This window comes from Dermacentor albipictus, chromosome 8, assembly GCF_038994185.2.
Source record: "Dermacentor albipictus isolate Rhodes 1998 colony chromosome 8, USDA_Dalb.pri_finalv2, whole genome shotgun sequence".
In the NCBI taxonomy this organism is placed as follows: Eukaryota; Metazoa; Arthropoda; class Arachnida; order Ixodida; family Ixodidae; genus Dermacentor; species Dermacentor albipictus.
The window spans coordinates 130,775,173-130,793,306 of NC_091828.1; the positions used below are offsets into that span (position 1 = coordinate 130,775,173).

Here is an 18,134-nt window from a genome sequence, read left to right on the forward strand (position 1 = left end):
CATATCCAACATGGCGCCGAGGAAGCATCCGCTCTTACGAACATTTCTTGCGCAAGAACATTTTTTGTCAATACTGGCCCAAGGGGTATGTCACATGGTGTGTGCGTGCGTGGGCATTTAGTAGAAACCTCGTATATTACAGACTGCTGCATGAGTCAGTTTTCCACAAATGGTGCGCCTCATTACTGATTATGGTACCATTAGTGCTCTTAATGGGAAACATGACGTGCATTGAATGCCTGACCAAGACTAGGAAAACATGGGGAAGGCGTGAGATAGAAATTAAAAACGATAAGCAAAATGAGAACGAGCTAAAAGCGGGAGCCAACGTTTCGACAAGTGGATTTGTCTTTTTCAAGGCCTCGTTTTGCTCATGACCAAGAATAAGGAGTGTTCGATTTTGCGTACCCAAAGTTAGCGGACGCAAGCCGCCGCACGTTCAGAAAAAACGCAACGCAAAGGCACAGAAAAAACTCCTCCCAAAAATAACGCACGCATGCTGTGGTCTCTTTGGCTACCCAAAGCCGTTTCCGCATGCAGTCTTAAACTGCCTAATGTTTACACCGCGCAAAGCTTTTTCCGTGTGCTTTGTTATAAGCCATGTCCACGTTCTGTAACTGTACAATCATTTGCATGATAGCATACATCATCGTGCACTAGGAGAAAAAGCATCGTGTGTTTGGAAAAGAAAATTGGCGTATCGTACATTTGCAATTGATGATAGGTTGGAATTGATGAAGTAGTATATTTTGAAGAAAAGACAATCATTTACAAACGAAATCGCCCTTTGTCCGATTATGTGTAAAATCCTCCGTGGTTGCGAAATCTATAGACGGCCTAAACGTGACGTCATGGACGCTTATGCGGAGCGCTATATGCTCAGTTTCCACAGCGTTTCTGCTGGCGAGCGGGAGATCGCATTGAGCTGCAGCTCTCCACCCTCTCCAATGTGGCGATCTCGACGACATCAGTGCATGCTTTTCTGCAGGGTCGATATCGAATGCGTTTCAGGAGGTTTAGCCCAGTAATTATTCGTCGCTAGCTGTTTATTTTGAAAAGGCCTGGGCTCGTTCACCTAAGAAAAAAATAAATAAATAAAAGGAAGTGGGAATATCGTTATCGTGATCATCTTGTACATGTCTTCCTCCAGGACGAAGGCCTCTCCCACCGATCTCCAGCTAGCCGCCTCTTGAGCTAGCTGGCCCCTTGTTGCGCCTGCAATTTTTTCTAATTTCATCACAGCGCCTATTGTTCTCTGCTGTCCCCGACTACGCATTCCTTCTTTTGTCACCCAATCTGTAACTCTTACGTCTACCATCTTTCGTTCCATCGTTCGTTGCACGGTCCTTGATTGTTCCTCAAGCTTTTTCGTTAATCTGAAAGTTTAAGAATTAATTGAATTCCGGGGTTTTACGTGCCAGAACTACGATTTATACCGCACTGGAGGCCTCCAGACTAATTTCGAAGACCTGGGGATGGTTCTTTAACGTGAACCCAATGCATGGTCCACGGGCATTTTTCCACTTCGCCTCCATCGAAATGCGGCCGCCACGGCCGGAGTTTGATCCCGCACCCTCGGGTTTAGCAGCGCAGCGCCAAAGCCACTACGCCACCACTGCAGGTAACCTGAAGGTGTCCGCCCCATGCGTTAGGGCCGTTAGAATTCTACACTTTACTTCTCGATGACAGCTGTATAGCTACCGGTCCTGACTTGGTAATACCTGCCTGATGCGCTCAGACGTGTTTTTATTCTTCTGTAATTATTTTTTATGCGGGGTATATAAGCGCGGCTAAGCTAACGGCTTGAACTATGTACACTAGAGACTCTGCCCGCGAGGGATGGTACTTCCCTAGTTCTTATGGACCCTCTGAGTCTTGACTTCTAGTCGTCAGCATTATCATGCCGCGAGTCCCAATTTACTTACAGTACCCCAGTAACACAGGGAACTGCTGCAGTGCAGCAGCTGTAGAAAACGAGAACTACCGTCACTGTAGAATTAGTGCAAGTTGCGCAAGTTACCGTTGGCGGGGCGTGTATTCTTCCTCGCTTTCTTGAACTTCGCACAGTCAAAAGTGTGAAAGGAGTACTCCCGCTAGGAGGCCTTGGGGAGAGACTGTTTCCGTATTGCGCCGCAGTGGTTTCGCTTTTTTTTTTTCGCCCCGTAGGCGTCCGTGTTTCCCGGTGACACGACACTAGCTTCGTGTAGGCGCAAAACACGGGCCAACCTGCGGCAACCGTCGAGCCCCTTCCTTAGTGCTGCAGCGAGCGAGTTCACTTGCCTGCTGTATTGGGGATTTGAGTGCACCGGTTTGATAGACCGCTACTGGTGCCCCTGTGTATCATCCCGCATGCTCTCAGTGCTCATTCTCTGCCTCTTTTCATCTTTCTATTCCCCATTTCCCTTAACCGCAGTGTAGGGTAGCAAACCGGACGTTCGTCTGTTTGACTTCCCTGCCTTTCCTGTCCTTCCTTTCGCTGTCTTAACCCAACTCCTAGAAGAAACCTCAGGTTATTAGAAAAATAAAGAGGAAAAACGAAGTGGTCTTTGGGGTGTCATATCGATGAAGGCTAGACTAAGAAAAAAAGGAAAGAAGCGAGAAAGGAGGCGTATACTCGAGACACGGCTTGAACAGAGCTAGAGATGAACATTTCGCAATCGTTCATTTAATTCGGTGCCTAGAGAGATAGAGGGAAATGAGGGGAAGGAGGAAAGACTTCTCTTGGGTGTACCGTGCCACCAATGTTCACAGGAGGGTTTAGATTGGAGAATGGATGAGTCCGTAATCGAGGCAGTTTTCCGATACGGAGAAAAATAAGGGGTTGGGGTGGGGATCATGTTTCTGAGCTGTAACTGTGTGCAGGATATGCTCGTCTGCAGTGCGGCGTTCCGGTCCCTAGCCTCTGCACAGTGTTCGGTCGTTGGCTTCTCGCCACCAGGGAGCGAATGGTCGCTTCTGTGCGCCGCAGAACATCGATTGTTTCGAAACCACCTCGAACACGAATGGAAAAGGTTGTCTTTGCCGTGCTTTGATACGTTATTCGTGTTGCTTTAACATTCGGGGTGCCTGTCCTTCGCGGTGCTTTGCGGTTCCGTTATGCTAGTCCGTGCTGATGGTTTAATTTGTATTGTTATCTTAACCGAAGATCTTTTCCGGCGCAGGCGCTGTCGTAACCTTCATTCTCTTTGGCAGTAAACTCACTGACTGTTTGTCGCTGCTTTTATATTCTTCAAATTCCCTTGCCCTCCGCCTCCCCCCGTCGTCCTTGCTACCGTGCTCAATATCCCTCACTAAAAATAAGTTTATGAGGGTGAGATGTATGTAAACAAAGTTGCCCTAGCCTCCTGCAGTGTATTAGTCTTTAATGTATCCCGTGGCTACGGATCTACGTTCACGTCATGTGCGTTCGGCGACAGTAAGCAGAGGACGCTGTACACTGCGCGCTACGCCACTGAAGCACTCCGAGCGTTGCTTCGATAAGAGCGTTCAATATAAATGCGTCTCCTCCCGACTAAACGGCTGGCGCGTTCGTACCGAGAGATGATATATCAGGGCGTGCTTTTGAGGCTATGTTTCACGGCGCTGTTTGCAGCCTGTTTCGTCTAGAATAAGTCGGAGGTACGCAGACATCTGCGGCGATGACGGACGAAAAGCGTAAATTTCCTGGGGCGAATGTTTTTTTTCGCCAGGAGGTCGGGAGTGCCCCGCATTCTGTCTACACTGTGACTTGCGTTTTGCCTTTCTGAAAAGCCGCTGAGCGAGTACCCGGCAATCAGTGACGTAGCGAGCACGTGCCCCTCCTACTCGCCCCCGAAATTCTTGTGCTAGTATGCCGCCTGCCCAGCCACCCTTCTTCACCCTGGTCCCCGGTCCATTGAGGTGAACGTAGGCCAGTCCGATGCATATTCTGATCATCGGGCAGGGACGCACCTACGAAGGAGAAAACAAGAGAGTGATGGGTTACGAGAAGGCGTGCATTTCGGGGAAGGTTCTCGCCCACAGTCTTCCACAGCGGCCAGCCTGGTATTATCGTGGCCGGGTTTTTACTGCCGGCCTTCCGACCGAACGTTTCACCGAAACACAAAAAATCGGGTTTGCGCCGCTAGCCCTCCCTTCCCCTCGCTGGAAACCACTGCGAAACCCGTTACTCCGGCCGTATATGGCCGCTGCCTCACACCGTATCGTTTGTCTCCTTGACGCCTGTTGTTTGGTTGCTCCTTTGGTTTGCATTTTACATTCATGGCGCCGCCCTTTTGTCTTTCCAGAACCGTGCAACGTTGTGGCTCCTGTGAATGGTGCTTCGCCGCACAGCTTCGTTGCGCGCAAGGAAGTAGTGCACGTGTTTCGACCAAACTGAAGGACGCGGGCGTATCACATTTCCTGTCGTCGAGCTCGCTGGTTGTGATCTGCAAATTTGGCGCACAAAACCTTGGCGCGGAGATCGCTCTTACTACTCTGATTGGATCACTGGTCAACCGTTCTACATATCAATGGTCGTGTAGGTGTATTATAAGTTAGGTGTATAAAAAACAATGGAATGAATAATTTGAACGTTGGAACGTAGAAAGAAGAAGAAAATAAACTTTATTAGAAAGAATGGTCCGGCAGTTTTGGTTGTGGTGGGTTCAGGTGGCGGCTCGAAGTCCTTCGACTCGGGCGGCACCTTCGGCTTGCCGGATGGCCCAGTCTTCCAGCTACGAACGTTTGAGAGACGCCTCCCAGCGATGGTGAGAGATGGACGGAGATGGTCCCCGGCGGCCCCTGCAGCCGGGGCGGCGTCGGGCAGGAGCGTGCTCGAGGCTTCCTGTACGCTGGCAACGGCCGCGGTTATGGACGCGTCCCGAACGGCGGCGGTTTCAGTACCGTTGTTGCCGGCACATTCCCAGAGCATTTGTCGCAGCGTCCACACGCTTTACACGCATCACTTGGGTATAATCCTGGGTAACAATGGTGTAAGACTGCTGGGCTAGGGTAGGTGTGTGTTCGGAGTAAGCGTAAGGTTACGGCCTCGTTCCTGTTTAATTTATCGTGTGGTGGTGGGAATGTGCGTCTTTCGAGTCCGTAGTCTTGGGTGAGGTCTCTGAACGTGGTCAGGCGATCGCCCCACGCCCACTGTGATTCTTGTTGCTGCATTTCTGCGTCCCGATCCGGCAGATCCAATGCCCCGCTCTCAGGGGCGGAGGCGGCGGCCACATAATCTGCGGAGGCTCGGTGGGCGAGACCTGGAGCCGTAGCGTGGGCCGCCTCGTTGCCCGCGAGCGGGGCATCGGTGTGTGCCGGGGTCCAGTGGAGGAAGAGCGTAGAATTTTGAGGTTGCGAGGACGATGCCGAGTCGCCGTTGTCACAAATTTGGAGTGTGCGGGCCGCTTCCCGCGAGACGCGCGCGAAGCCGTGGATTGCCGCTTACAAGTCGCTGATCACGATCGCAGCGTTCGGTACCGCGGCGAGTGCTAGGACAATCGCCTCGTGCACCGCCTCGTTAATGTTGCCAAATTTCTTTTGAAGGTCGCTTGCTCGTTTGCTGCGTCTCCCGACGTGAGAGGGACAAAAAACAAACAAAACAACCAGAAGAAAATTGTGAATAACAAGAAAGACAAATAAGTAATAAATAAATAAGTAGATAAATAAATAAATAAATAAGAACTACGGTGGGGAGGGGGGCGATGACTCTAACATGGTAATCGATTAGATTCAGTCAGGTTATTTTGCATTGCCAAGCAAACATTTCTGTGTTTATTTGTGAAAACTTTGAAATGGGGTCCGGAGGCTCGACTTAAGCCAAGGCTTCCACGTTGGCACTGTCAGGCCAAGCCCTTCAGCGACATCATGGGCCCTCTGGACGGCCCTTAGCTGGCCTTGAAGCAATGGGCTTTGAATCCCTTTTTCCCACTGTGTCCATTCTTCAATGAAGTCATATATGCATTCATATGCATTCATATATATATATATATATATATATATATATATATATATATATATATATATATATATATATATATATATATATATATATATATATGTATATATATATATATATATATATATATATATATATATATATATATATATATATATATATATATATATATATATATATATATGAATGAAGCATATGCCTGACTCCAGTGATGTCATTACAGTCGTTGCAGTCCATCTTAATCTCCCTCTCTGGATATATTTTGTTAATGTGGTAGGCCGTGGGATATGTACCTGTTTGCAATAAGTGCAGTGAGAGTGCCTGAGCCTTGCTCAGTTTTGAGTGTGGCGATGATAATTGCCTGCGTCCTAAATAGTAATGTTTGGTTAATGTCATTGTAAGTTATTGAATGATCTCTATATTCCCTGGCGTGATGGTGAACGGCTCGGTTATGGCTGTCACGGTTAGCAAGTCCTCGTGCCAACTCGTGTGGCTGAACCCAATAATGGAGGCTCCGAAAGAGAGAATCACAGGCTCAGGTAAATGTGTTTCGATGGCCTGCTTCTCCTCGTGGCGACCTTCTACACCGTCACGCCACGACATTATTTTGGTCAGTCTCACATAATTTTGGTCGCTCCCGACAGCTTCCCTAATACTGCACAATATTTTTCGAGACAAGGGTAGCGAGTGTGCGTCGTTCTTTATCGCTGGAAGCCGCTTACGCGTCTCCGTGCGTTTTACTGCCTCCGCCCTGCGTAATGAAAGGAAAACAACCGCGGTGAACGACAAGGAAAGCGGTATGCACGAATTTGGCGCTTCTGTCCCTCTGCGGTTCCCCCTTCGCGAGCTTCCACTGCACTTCCGGTGCGCTTACGGTGCGGCCCGGCACTTTCGCTGCCTGACTGGCTTAGGTACGCAACGTGGCTGCACAGAGTGCAGCGCCTGATGTTCGTGGTGCCGTCGTAACACTCGTGACTGCCGGGACTGCCGTTGACGCGGCCCGCTGAGAAGTTTGCCGTTTGACCTTGAACACGTGCCACCGTAGCCTAGTCTTCTACAAGACGTCTTTTCGGTGGAGACGCTCGAAGCGAGTCATTTGAAGCACCGACTATACACGCACACGCGCAACTACACTTCATCTCACAAGTCGTCTGCAGCACTGGGGAAGCTGCAGGACTTTTTAGCCAATAGGAAGGCCGAATGCCCCTGGAGATGTGTTCATCCACGCCGCGTCGTCTGCTCACCGGCACAGTAAGTCCCGGTATGCGACGTGCAAACGCAAAGTTTCTAACATGTCACCTATCGCTGTGACGTATAACGTACCAAGTAAACATCAAACTCTCTCATCCCGCCAGTAATCAGCAGTCGCGCCCGGTGCTATATTCCGCTGCGCAAGGATATTACCTGTTCACGCCTCGTACCTCCGGCAGTGCTGCAAACGACTTATGAGATGGGCTATAAACATCCGGTGAACGTGCGAGGTCGCCGCCCTATTTCGAAATGCTGTTAGGGCTCAACTCACGAAACTGCGCGGGGGTCTGGAATTGAAGCCTGTGGCCAACTGAGCCACCATGGCGGCATGGCACGATTTCTTCGGCATTCGCAAGCGCTTCTCGCTTCGACGCTTTTATTCCACGTGTGCTGCACGAAAAGGGAGGCAGCGCCGGACGCACGGGCAGAAGTAAGCACACCGCTCGAATAAGACTTTTTAGAGACGCCTGCGACAGGGAGTCTTTTGGAAAACGTCACTGGAGCACATTGACACATATGCGGCCAAGAAAGTTCGGCTCGCTAATCGCTGAGGGTTATCAGCGATGCGCAGTGAGTGCTGCTTTCGTTGACTGACGCTCCGCTACACTTTGCAGGGGCGAGGAGCAGTGCCGAGTCGAGGCGTATTTCTGAACGTGGGTGTTGCTTTAATTTTGTGCGAGATCGTCCATTGATCGAGAAAGCCGGAATTTGTCGTCTGGAGCAGCGAAACGGCACCTAAATTTCGATTGGCTGCGACGCCACGTTACGAGCACGCCACAACGGAGCCGAGCGGGCGAACTGAATCACCTACGGCCTCGATAGTGGGTCAGCCATGGCGTGAGGGGGAGAGGGCATCGCCGCGACGCCACGTCACCTTCGCTCTCCGAAGCCTGTGCTATCCACGTGTGTTATCCTTTTCCGCGCAAACTCTCGCCTGCGTGCGTTCTAACTGCGCCTCGGTAAGGCCAACTCAAAACGCGCCAAGCGTATCAAGGTGCTCACTTGTCCGCAATCAGTTCATAACTCGAAGGGCCGCGCAGCGGCGTTCATTAATGCTTTGTAATTCACAACTCATAAGAAATGCTTTAGGCGTCCTCGGATTTTTTCTGGGTCTTGATGTTTCTTTCTTTCTTTCTTTCTTTCTTTCTTTCTTTCTTTCTTTCTTTCTTTCTTTCTTTCTTTCTTTCTTTCTTTCTTTCGCCATTTAAGCCGCACTGTGGCGCTTTATTCATTCTTCTTTTCTGTTTCCACTCCGGGGACCCAGTCTTCGTTGATTTCGAAATTTCTAGTAGCAAGCGCTGTGCCTTGTCGCGTAATCTCCATTGTTTGCAGCACACGTGGTTAGCTCCATATCGACGTGGCTGGCCGTATAGGATTTCCCAGCGCACACGGCGCCCTCGTCGCCCGCAGGGAGCACGTCTGCATTCTTTTTAGTGCGAGCTGTGGTTTTAGCGAAACGGCAACCATTTCGTGTTTCCAGTGCAGCGCTGCTGTGGACCACACTTTTACTTCTCCCGCCGGGCCTCCAGTCGTGCTTTGATGTTTTGGCCGGCTGTACATCTCTAACTGCGCATTACCGTGGCGGATCGCGTTCGCAGCGTTGCCCACGTCTTTCGTCACTTGTTCATTGCATGATCACCTAGTGATTTTTCTTCTTCGTACCGACACATGACCACGAGCCGCAGTTCATGGCGACATCGTGACATCGCGGCAGCTAAAGGTTGTGAAATGCAGCTAGAATACCTCTTTTCGCTCCAGACTTTTTCAGTCTCATTCTTTGGCAACCTTTCTGTATTTCCGTATGCCTTCTTTGGGGTCGCGGATTATTTATAGCATTTGCTAGCTTCATTTAACTGTATGGTAGGTCGCATTCTGAAACGCGTTAATAGAGAGGGCAAATGAAACTGAGACATGGTCACTTGAGGCATTAGCAGTTGGAAGTGAGCATTAATTCGCGTTGTTACTATTCGTGCGACATGTCTGCTATCACGGTATAGTATATGACAAGAGTAGCGGGCGCAAGCCAATATTAAGATTTGTACTGATACTTACTTCAGCCTTTTTCGTTGCTTTATTTCGTTTTGTCATCAAGCTTGCAAGGCTTCATGTTTTCGCGATTTGCAAGAAGTTTGTACCGCTCTTGTCGGCAGTGACGTTACAGTGTGCTTGTAGCTTCGCTTAAGGCAAAGCAAACCAACTAGTCCACTTGATTGAGGAACAGTTGAACAAACTGTTCGTATGACTGAACAAATCGCTGCGCATCGATAGCAAGCTCGTGTATTCAGGTTTTTTTTTTCATTTATTTATTTACCCTAAAGGCCCAGCTTGGGCATTACATAGGGGGGGAGAACAATTGATATACAATATAAAATGATATACAATATACATTGTAAGTCGACCATCCTTATATGAAGTAGTACATGCTATACAACCTTTACGTCACTTCTAATTCGACAACATCATAGGCCAATAATTATTAAATTATACAAACAATAATATGACATCTGAAGAAAGGCAGGAAGAAATGTTAATGTTATTAATTCACGAATGTTTCATTAAGTGCTTGTTTGAATATAATATGGTCAGTTATTTCAGCTATATTACTTGGGAGATGATTCCATTCTGAAATGGCTAAGTGCAGACACGAAAACTGCAATAGGTTAGTACGTGCAAATGGTTGTTCGACCTTAAATTCGTGATCAATTCGTGAGAATTTTCTTTCGGCTGGTTTTCTTTCACTCTGGTAAAATTTCTCATTGGGGACATCCTTCAATTGCTAGCCGCGTTCAGCTAAATTAGGTTTAACGTATCCTCTCTGTTGATCCGAGGACACCTAAGCACTTCTTACAAGTTGTGAATGCGAAAGCATTAATGTCCAATTGAACGCCACTGAGCGGTCCTTCTTGTTCGGTGCTGCGAGTAATGTTTGCGTTAATGTTGGTTCCGCCGGCCGTGCGTTGGAAGAGTTGACGACGATGGTGGATTTCGCTGCCTGCCTCTTTTGCTGCGGCTCCTTACTTCGTCTGCGCCCCTTTCGCTGCTGCCGAGGTTGCGGCCGCCGACGCTTCTTCGGACTCCATCGAGCCACGTGCCGCCCGAGCCAGCATGACGTGGCGTCGTCGCAGCCGATGGAAAGTGAGGCGCCGTTTTTTATCTGCTACAGACGCCGCCGGCTGTCTCGCTCGATGGACCATTTGACGCTTTCGCATAAGAAGAATTGCAAGTAACAAGCAGTAACAAGAACGAGCATCATCATCTTACAACGTTTTTACTTGGGTTCGCATACTTTTCCGGCTTTGTCGTCCGTCAGGTTTAAGCAACAAGCTTAGCGTCATTTAATGAGCCATGATCGTGCGAGCCACTGGGGCGAAACCTGAAGAGAGAATAGTAAGGCCGTGTTTCCTTCTGCCTTCCCCTTTAATTTCCACGGATAAAATATCCACATCCATAGCGGCTGAACCTTTGTCCTTATTCCGTTCCGAAGGTCGCGGCATGGTGCTCGATTCGCTGCACTGTATTATTTTGCTTACTGTTCGCTGATCACAGCATGTGCGCTTTGCGCCTTCCTATCCGCTGAGTAGATTGCTTCTCTTTAAGCGTTGTTCAATTTTCGTGCCTTCGAGGATTTAGCGCGGCGCTCCTTAACCCCCGGCTCTTTCCGCTTCTGGCGTGCTGCGCTGCCTTCGTTCTCTCTAATCTTCTTGAGGTATCGGAGGGGGATTAGATAGCGATTGCGCCGCCGATACGACCGACCTTCTCACGCGGTCCAATGCGCCCGGCTTTTCCTTCAAAGTCTCTGTTGCTGGCGTTTCTTCTTCCTCAATCACTCACGCCAAGAGGAAAAAGAAAAAAGAAATGGTCTCGAATGTTTTAATCCGGCTTAGAGCGGGCCAGTCAAAGACGCCGCCCAGTGGTGTATTGCACCGTGTAAGATACTTTGATACGTTCAACACCGCGTTTCGCTCTATTTCTTTTAGTTATTATTTTTTTAAATGTCCATTGCTACATAGTTTGATGCTGCCTTCTCTGCACCTATATGAAATCTGCGTCCCGTATCTCCGTGTCATAGAAGCGCGTAGTATCAAAAAATTATGTTCGCAACCTTATCGAATGAATCATCTCGGTGGTTGTGTCGTGAAATGCGGTTTCTTTGATACCGCGTGCAAATACTTGTACGCCGCTGGAAACGAAAGCCGACTGGACAACACCATGGCCTACTGTAGTAGTTGCTCTTGGTGCGGTGAAAAACGCTACGGCGGACATAGTATGCCACAAGGTCGATTACGCGGTGAGTGCATTGGACTGCCCAGCTATGAACGGCACGTAAAATACAGAAGGCTCAGGGGAGAACGACGCGCTCGTCCCGCGTAGATCCTGTCTGGCGGGCACGTTTACCCTTGCGACGGGCGAGTGGTTGTCACTCAACGGGGTTTGCACTTTGGCGGCACTGCAAAGTGGAGTAAGCCACCAGCAATAAGCTTTAACACAAGCCGACCCTGATGTGGATAATGAAGGCTGACGGCCCCTTTTAGGGCACGCTCATCTTTCAAATATTACTTGAATAACATCTTTCGCGAATTAGTGTGAATCTATAGGAGCGCATTGGAATGGTCAGGCACGGCGAAAATACGGATAATTACGTTATTGACCTCTTTTTTGATTATTAATAATTGAGCGAAAATAGGAAAGCATATGCTCCTTTAGGGCCGGCTATTGCTAAGTGCCAAAGATTATTTTCGAAAGACGAAAGAAAGGAGGAAACTAGATGTAAACTTCAAACACAACGTACACTAAACACAAGACACAAGCGCACAGATAGTGTCACCACAGCCATCAAGACTGTGGTGACTCGTTTTCTGGATCAGTCACCAAGTCACATTGGTAGAATCTCGGACAAATCTTGTCGGATATAAGTAACACTCAAAAGTATCAGTAAACTTAGTTCAAGTGGAAAGCATAAGGCGAAATAGGCATTGAAGAATTCAAACTTGCGCATAAACTCAATAAGAGGAATGCGTAACGCTGCAATGGCACTCAAAAACATGGAACTGGCAGTCCATGAGGTTGGTGATTTACCTTTGCGTTGGAACCGTTCTGACAGAGCAATGGCCGGCGAATCTTTTCCAGCCTAGCAAACACTGCTTAGAGCAACACGACACCAACAACACGTTGCTGCACATTATACGGGTGCGTGTTACGGATAACAAAGAAACGAATGATACACACACGGCGCTTATATTTTATTTTATTGCGGAAACCCGTGACCATCGTTGTACACTGCAAGGCAAGTGCGGCGCGTATCTCGAGACGGACTATACTCTACATGTGCGTTGTCTCTCAGGAGCGCAAATTCTTACGGTCACAGCATTATTGAAATCACACTGACGCGTTTTTCCTATCGTGAATATTGCGAGCTTCTATGATCAATCGTCTCAATTCATTCCTGTTTTTTGTGATTACTGTGCAGTCAAGGAACATGACCTCGCATCCGCACTCTTCTCAATGCTTGACTAAACATCCTCCTGTTTCTCTCTCTCTCTCTTACATTGTTAAGGCGCGCCCACAGCCTGTCACTTAGGCATCGCCCTCACTGTCCAACGCAAAGGTGTATGTGTTCATTGTCTGAACACGCTACGTAATCTGTACTACGGTGGCACACCAACAGGCCCAAATGGAAACGCTAACCAAAACCCCACTTTCATCATAAACTTTCACGACTTCGTATGTCTCTTGTTCATAGGAACCGCTAATTAATCTGTGGGTAACAACGGTCGTAAAAAGTCAAGGGCACTTACGTATCCCTACGGGGATGAATGCGAACGCATTGCGATGCCTTCCGAATGACTAGTTTTACGAAACGTATTGGTATTGTTTCCACGTTGCCTCGTGTCATTTCTCGCGTCACGTGCCTCGGCCTCGTAGGCGTACTTGCGTGGCCGTTCAAAGGAGCCGGGCGCAGCTGCGGATTGCGAAGCCGACGGTTCATCCGTCTGAGCGCGCGCCAGAATTCGCCCAAATCACCGCACCGAGTGGCAGCGCCGCGACGCGCGGAGCTATGTATAGACCGGTCAGCGGCGCGGCCTGTCTCTGTGACCACGTGACCTTTTGTACATCGCCGGCCACGCTGCAGGATTTCCCGCTTCATGAGCCATATAATTATTTAGCATTAATAACTACGTCAACTTAATTCCAACACAGAAAGGAGCGCGAGAACACGTTTGCACTCTGCGCTGCGCGAACTTGTTGCATGGACGGGCCCTCTGGCCCGGCGTTAATTAGCGCTCCTGAAATGCCGGCTAAAGGCCTTGCGTTTAGCTTCATGCGTACAAAACAGTGAAATTTTATGAGCGAGAAAAAAAAAAATACAAGGAAGACAACGTTTCTCCTGACGTGTTCGCATTTTACGTCGCTCCTTTGAGGACCCGTCTCGGCTGCTCAGGCTGTTGCGAGGTCGTCGATGTTTGTTGTTCGGCTCAGCGGAGTTAAGCCACGGCGCAAACAGCGTTCGTCGCGAGGCACTCTGGAGTGCTCGCCTCGTTTAAGTAGGGAAGGCTGTTGCGCGTGGCGAGAAGAAATTGAAAATAAAGAAAAGGAGAAGAACAGCATTAATGGCAGCATATCGAGTATATCGAACGCAGTGACACGTGACTTTCTCAGAATTCGAATCGCAAGTTTTCGCCAGAAAGCAAAAAGACGCACCGAAAGGACTAAGTTGCACGCGTAAAATAAGAGGTAAAATAATATATGCCGAAATTCAACGTGGGCAAGCCGGCGAAAATTTGGAATAACATACTCGAAGGGACCCTATTTTGACGGCGCTGGAAAATGATTCCAACCATGTCCTCGAGTTTCGACGAAGACATGCGCCCCTTTTCGAAGTTTTCATTGCTCGTTTTGTTCGGTTATTTGTCAGTTTCGCGGTGCATGCCTTGAGACGTCACTGTTCCACTTTTGTGTGTAAACACGTCTTAACGAAGATTCGCGCGTCGCTGTGCGCTTAGCCCTTTTCACTGTGCCACTTGTTCGCCGCCGCTCTTCGCTTCTATTGCTCCCCGTTTGTTCGCGTCAATGTTGACTTCATTCCACGGGTTGACGTTAAGCGTACTCGTTGTGATGAATGCCGCTGCGTATGATTTTCTCGCGTTTAAATCTATCTATCTATCTATCTATCTATCTATCTATCTATCTATCTATCTATCTATCTATCTATCTATCTATCTATCTATCTATCTATCTATCTATCTATCTATCTATCTATCTATCTATCTATCTATCTATCTATCTATCTATCTATCTATCTATCTATCTATCTATCTATCTATCTATCTATCTATCTATCTATCTATCTATCTATCTATCTATCTATCTATCTATCTATCTATCTATCTATCTATCTATCTATCTATCTATCTATCTATCTATCTATCTATCTATCTATCTATCTATCTATCTATCTATCTATCTATCTATCTATCTATCTATCTATCTATCTATCTATCTATCTATCTATCTATCTATCTATCTAATCTAATCTAATAATTTTGGTAATATATACTACTTTCTGGCTTTTACTTTCCCGTTCTTTTTTGCTTTCTTTTCGTCTGTCTCACCGCAAATTTCCCGGGAAGTGTGCACGCAAGCACGACCGTGGCCGGACGCCATCGATCGACGCGCGTGTGCCACCACCGCCCTGTCACAGTCACTCGGCGTGTCACAGAGGTGCGGTCCAGGGGCCGTTTCGCGGCTAGCCACATGTTTTCCTTGGTGCCCTAGTTTTTCTCGATTTGGCCTTCTCGTCCTGGTCCTGGAAATTGTCTTCTCGTTTTGGTCGGCCGATGTGTGTCGGCCGTGTTGTTGCGTCCTACACTCAGGTGGAGCTCATCGAGTGCCGCCCACACTTCGTTTCCCAGTATTTCTTTTATTTTTCGATTTGAGACGATGACCTCATTTATCGTTTTCTTTTCTTGTGTTTGTAGATGTTTCATTTTCTTTTTATCCTTATCATTTTTGCGTTTGCTGTCTTTTTATGGACAGCAGTAATGACAGTGGTAGTAACACTCTGTTATTCTCTCGCCAATTTTTAAGAGAAAGAAAGTATCTCTTTGAAGGTCCGCTTCGTTACGTTGGATTGGTTCTATGCAATTCGGCTTGTCTCGGCCTTGGGGCCTCGGCTGCCGCGTTTGGCCGCAGGTTTGGTGGTGTATTCAGTATACTACAGTCCACTAAAGGTTTAACGCTTCCTTTATTTTTTTTCTTTTTCGCCAATCATTACTCTTTCAACGTGTTTATTGTTCGAGTCGTTTAAAGAAGAGCGTCTTCTTTAAAAGTCTTTGAATTGTCTATTCGCCTGGTTTGACTGCACAATTAAATATAGTTATTCCCCACTATTCGCTCCATAAATATTCCTTTAGTTTTGTATTTGTGTGTAGTTAATAGTGTAGAATCCCAGCGCCCGATTGCTCTCCAGTTATGGGCGCGCGCTATATTCGAGGTGCGATGACGACGGTGGCTACATAGCGCGAGTTTAAGGGGAAGAAAAGAAAACACCCAGCTTCATCTCGCTGCACATTACCCAAAACAATTTCGCGTCACTCGCCGCGATCGTTTCGGCGCAGGGACGCCACAAGGATAACCATTAAAAAAGAAGAAAAAAAAGCATACGCAGCGTCTCGATCGAAGCTGGCAGCCTGAAAGTCGATTGAAAGGCGGAGTGGCACAATCGTATAATGGACGACGTCGCGTTTTGGTGGTGCATCAAATCGGCCGAAAAATACTAACGCTGAATAATTGAAGAATGGCGGGCGAAAACAGCCGTGCGCTTATTTCGCTACGATAAGGCGCGCGAGTCCGCGACTGCGTCGTTGACCGAGCGAGGCGTGCGAGGCAGAGTAATTTCGTCCTGGAAGTGCTGTGTCTGTGGGGAGGGGGGGGGGGGGGGGCAGTTTAATTATGCTTGCTTGCGTGCAGCTTGTTGTGCTCTTCCGCACTACACTGCACGAGATGCTATGCAGGCATCCATCTAGTCTGTGGCAGCTCTCTCCAGTTTTGTTCACGTTCTCTTTCGTCAGAACAGTGCAGTCCACTGAGGCCTACAACTCTAAGACAGGCGAGCGAGCATACCGTTTCACTGCGGTCTTTCTCGTGCATCCAGGTGTACTGCTCTCGCAGAGAGCAAGCAGGCGACGTTTTAACCCGACTGCACTGCGTAACCAACCGTGTAGGTGATTCCATGTGGGAATCGTTGCGAGAGTAGAATAGCTTTGGGTACAAAGGGGAGTTGAAGCCGACATTGTATAGGAGAACGGTCCTGACTCTTACCGGACACGTGTAATAATACTCAACGGGAAGACATGCTGTGCTTTATGACAGTTACTGTAAGGAGCTGCACTTTATCACCAGAGAAAAGCAAAACAAAAAAGACTAACCACTATGTGGCGGCTCCTTGTCATTACTTGATTATATGCCCACCTTACTCAATGCTTGATGTAGGGGCCTTGTAAGGTATTTTACAAATAAATTTAAAGAAAGTATCACCGAATCCCATTGATTGTGATGAGCTACCTGGGTGCACATGTGTCTTCGATACTGCGTGTGGGTGTGCATCTACAAGATCTTGTAAAAATATAATATGGGGTATCGCCTCAAAACAGCAGTGCTCCTGTCGGGTACACAGTCGGGGTGGGGGGTGGGGGGTGGGGGGTGGGGGGGGGGCACACGTTTACCAGCTGGTATACACTTTAATGAATGTGCGCACCAGAAGCTCGGAACACGAGTGTTTTGGCGTTGAGCGTTTGTTAGTGAGCTCTGCCTTTGTACTTGCATTGCGTTGCTTTCATGCGACACTGGGCAAGCGATAATCTTACAGTTCAAGTGCATTTTTCCAAAACGAAAGAATGAGCTCAACACGTGGTTTACACCTATGAAGAATGGAAAGAAAATGGGCGACTATGCGACAGGTATGCGTGATGTAGCCCTGTATGTTGTGGCTAGCTATAGCTACCATTTATTATACTTTACTTTTTTAACGCTTTCTGAGGCTCTTTGAACAGGTGACTCCGGTTTTAACGCAGGCGTTGCGTGGTGGCGGAAATGACCAATTGTATCAGTTTTCAGTAACATTTCAGTGTAATACTCGCGTCATTCCATCCTGGTATGCAGCCAAAAACTGTCGAAATGCGGTGCCTTGTGCTCTCGCGCGCCCTTGACGAACATAGCAGGGCACCGGCATGATGCGCCATTCTGCACGTTTCTAGTGCGGCGAAAGTTCGCGGCTGTATCGCTTTTTCCGCCCGCGGTTTTCTGCCTGTGAACGCAGTTTTCCCGCATCGCCCTGCCGTGGTGCGGGCGTCCGTGCGTACGTGTTGCACTTTTTGCGGGCTCTCGGTGCGTGCTTGACGGAGCAGCCAACTTGCAGCGTCGGGGCGCGTCGTGGTGGCAGCGCCCCCCTCCGGGTCTGCCGGTCGTGTTTTGGCGCAGCTGTGAATGTCAGGCTTTTCTCCTCTGGCGCCACTTTTTCCTCCTGAGTGCACTTTCATTCAAACTTTGTTCTTCGCTCGCGTCTCTTCGTCGTCCTCTTGGCGTCGGTCGTTTATATCTGAACGAGGAGTTTTGCCAGTCGCTCCTTTCGGGGACGTATTTGCGTGGACGACAGAACGTACATGACTTGCAGCCATCACGGGTTAATCAGGTGGGTACCGATAGGCGGAGTCCGAAGGAGCAGACGATATTTGAGCACTTGCCGTCTGTTTTCCTCGTTTTCCTCGCGCGTGCTGCCAACAAAAATACAGCGATGTGTAAGACGGAAAAACGAAGAACAGGCAGGCCATACTCTTCTGATGGGACACAATACGCCATTGATGGTAGCGGCGCAGGACGTGGAGGATGCTTAAAATAGAAAAGGCGCGCTCGCCCCGTTTGGTCAGCGACATTGCCGTACATGTATTGGATGCAAGGGCGGTGGTTTGAT

General features: G+C 48.4%; 2 protein-coding genes across 6 annotated transcripts in view; both read left to right on the forward strand.

Annotated features, from left to right (window-relative positions):
• Positions 1-18,134, forward strand: part of LOC135898265 (RNA binding protein fox-1 homolog 3-like) — a 571,669-nt gene that overhangs the window by 128,123 nt on the left and 425,412 nt on the right. The gene's annotated exons all lie outside the window — the stretch shown is intronic.
• LOC139048699 (WAS/WASL-interacting protein family member 3-like) overlaps positions 1,540-18,134 on the forward strand; it is a 227,648-nt gene continuing 211,053 nt past the window's right edge. The window contains exons 1-3 of the mRNA XM_070523195.1: positions 1,540-1,621; positions 4,630-4,727; positions 5,155-5,269. Coding sequence (XP_070379296.1) covers positions 1,540-1,621; positions 4,630-4,727; positions 5,155-5,269 — 295 coding nt within the window. The remainder of the gene's footprint in view (positions 1,622-4,629; positions 4,728-5,154; positions 5,270-18,134) is intronic.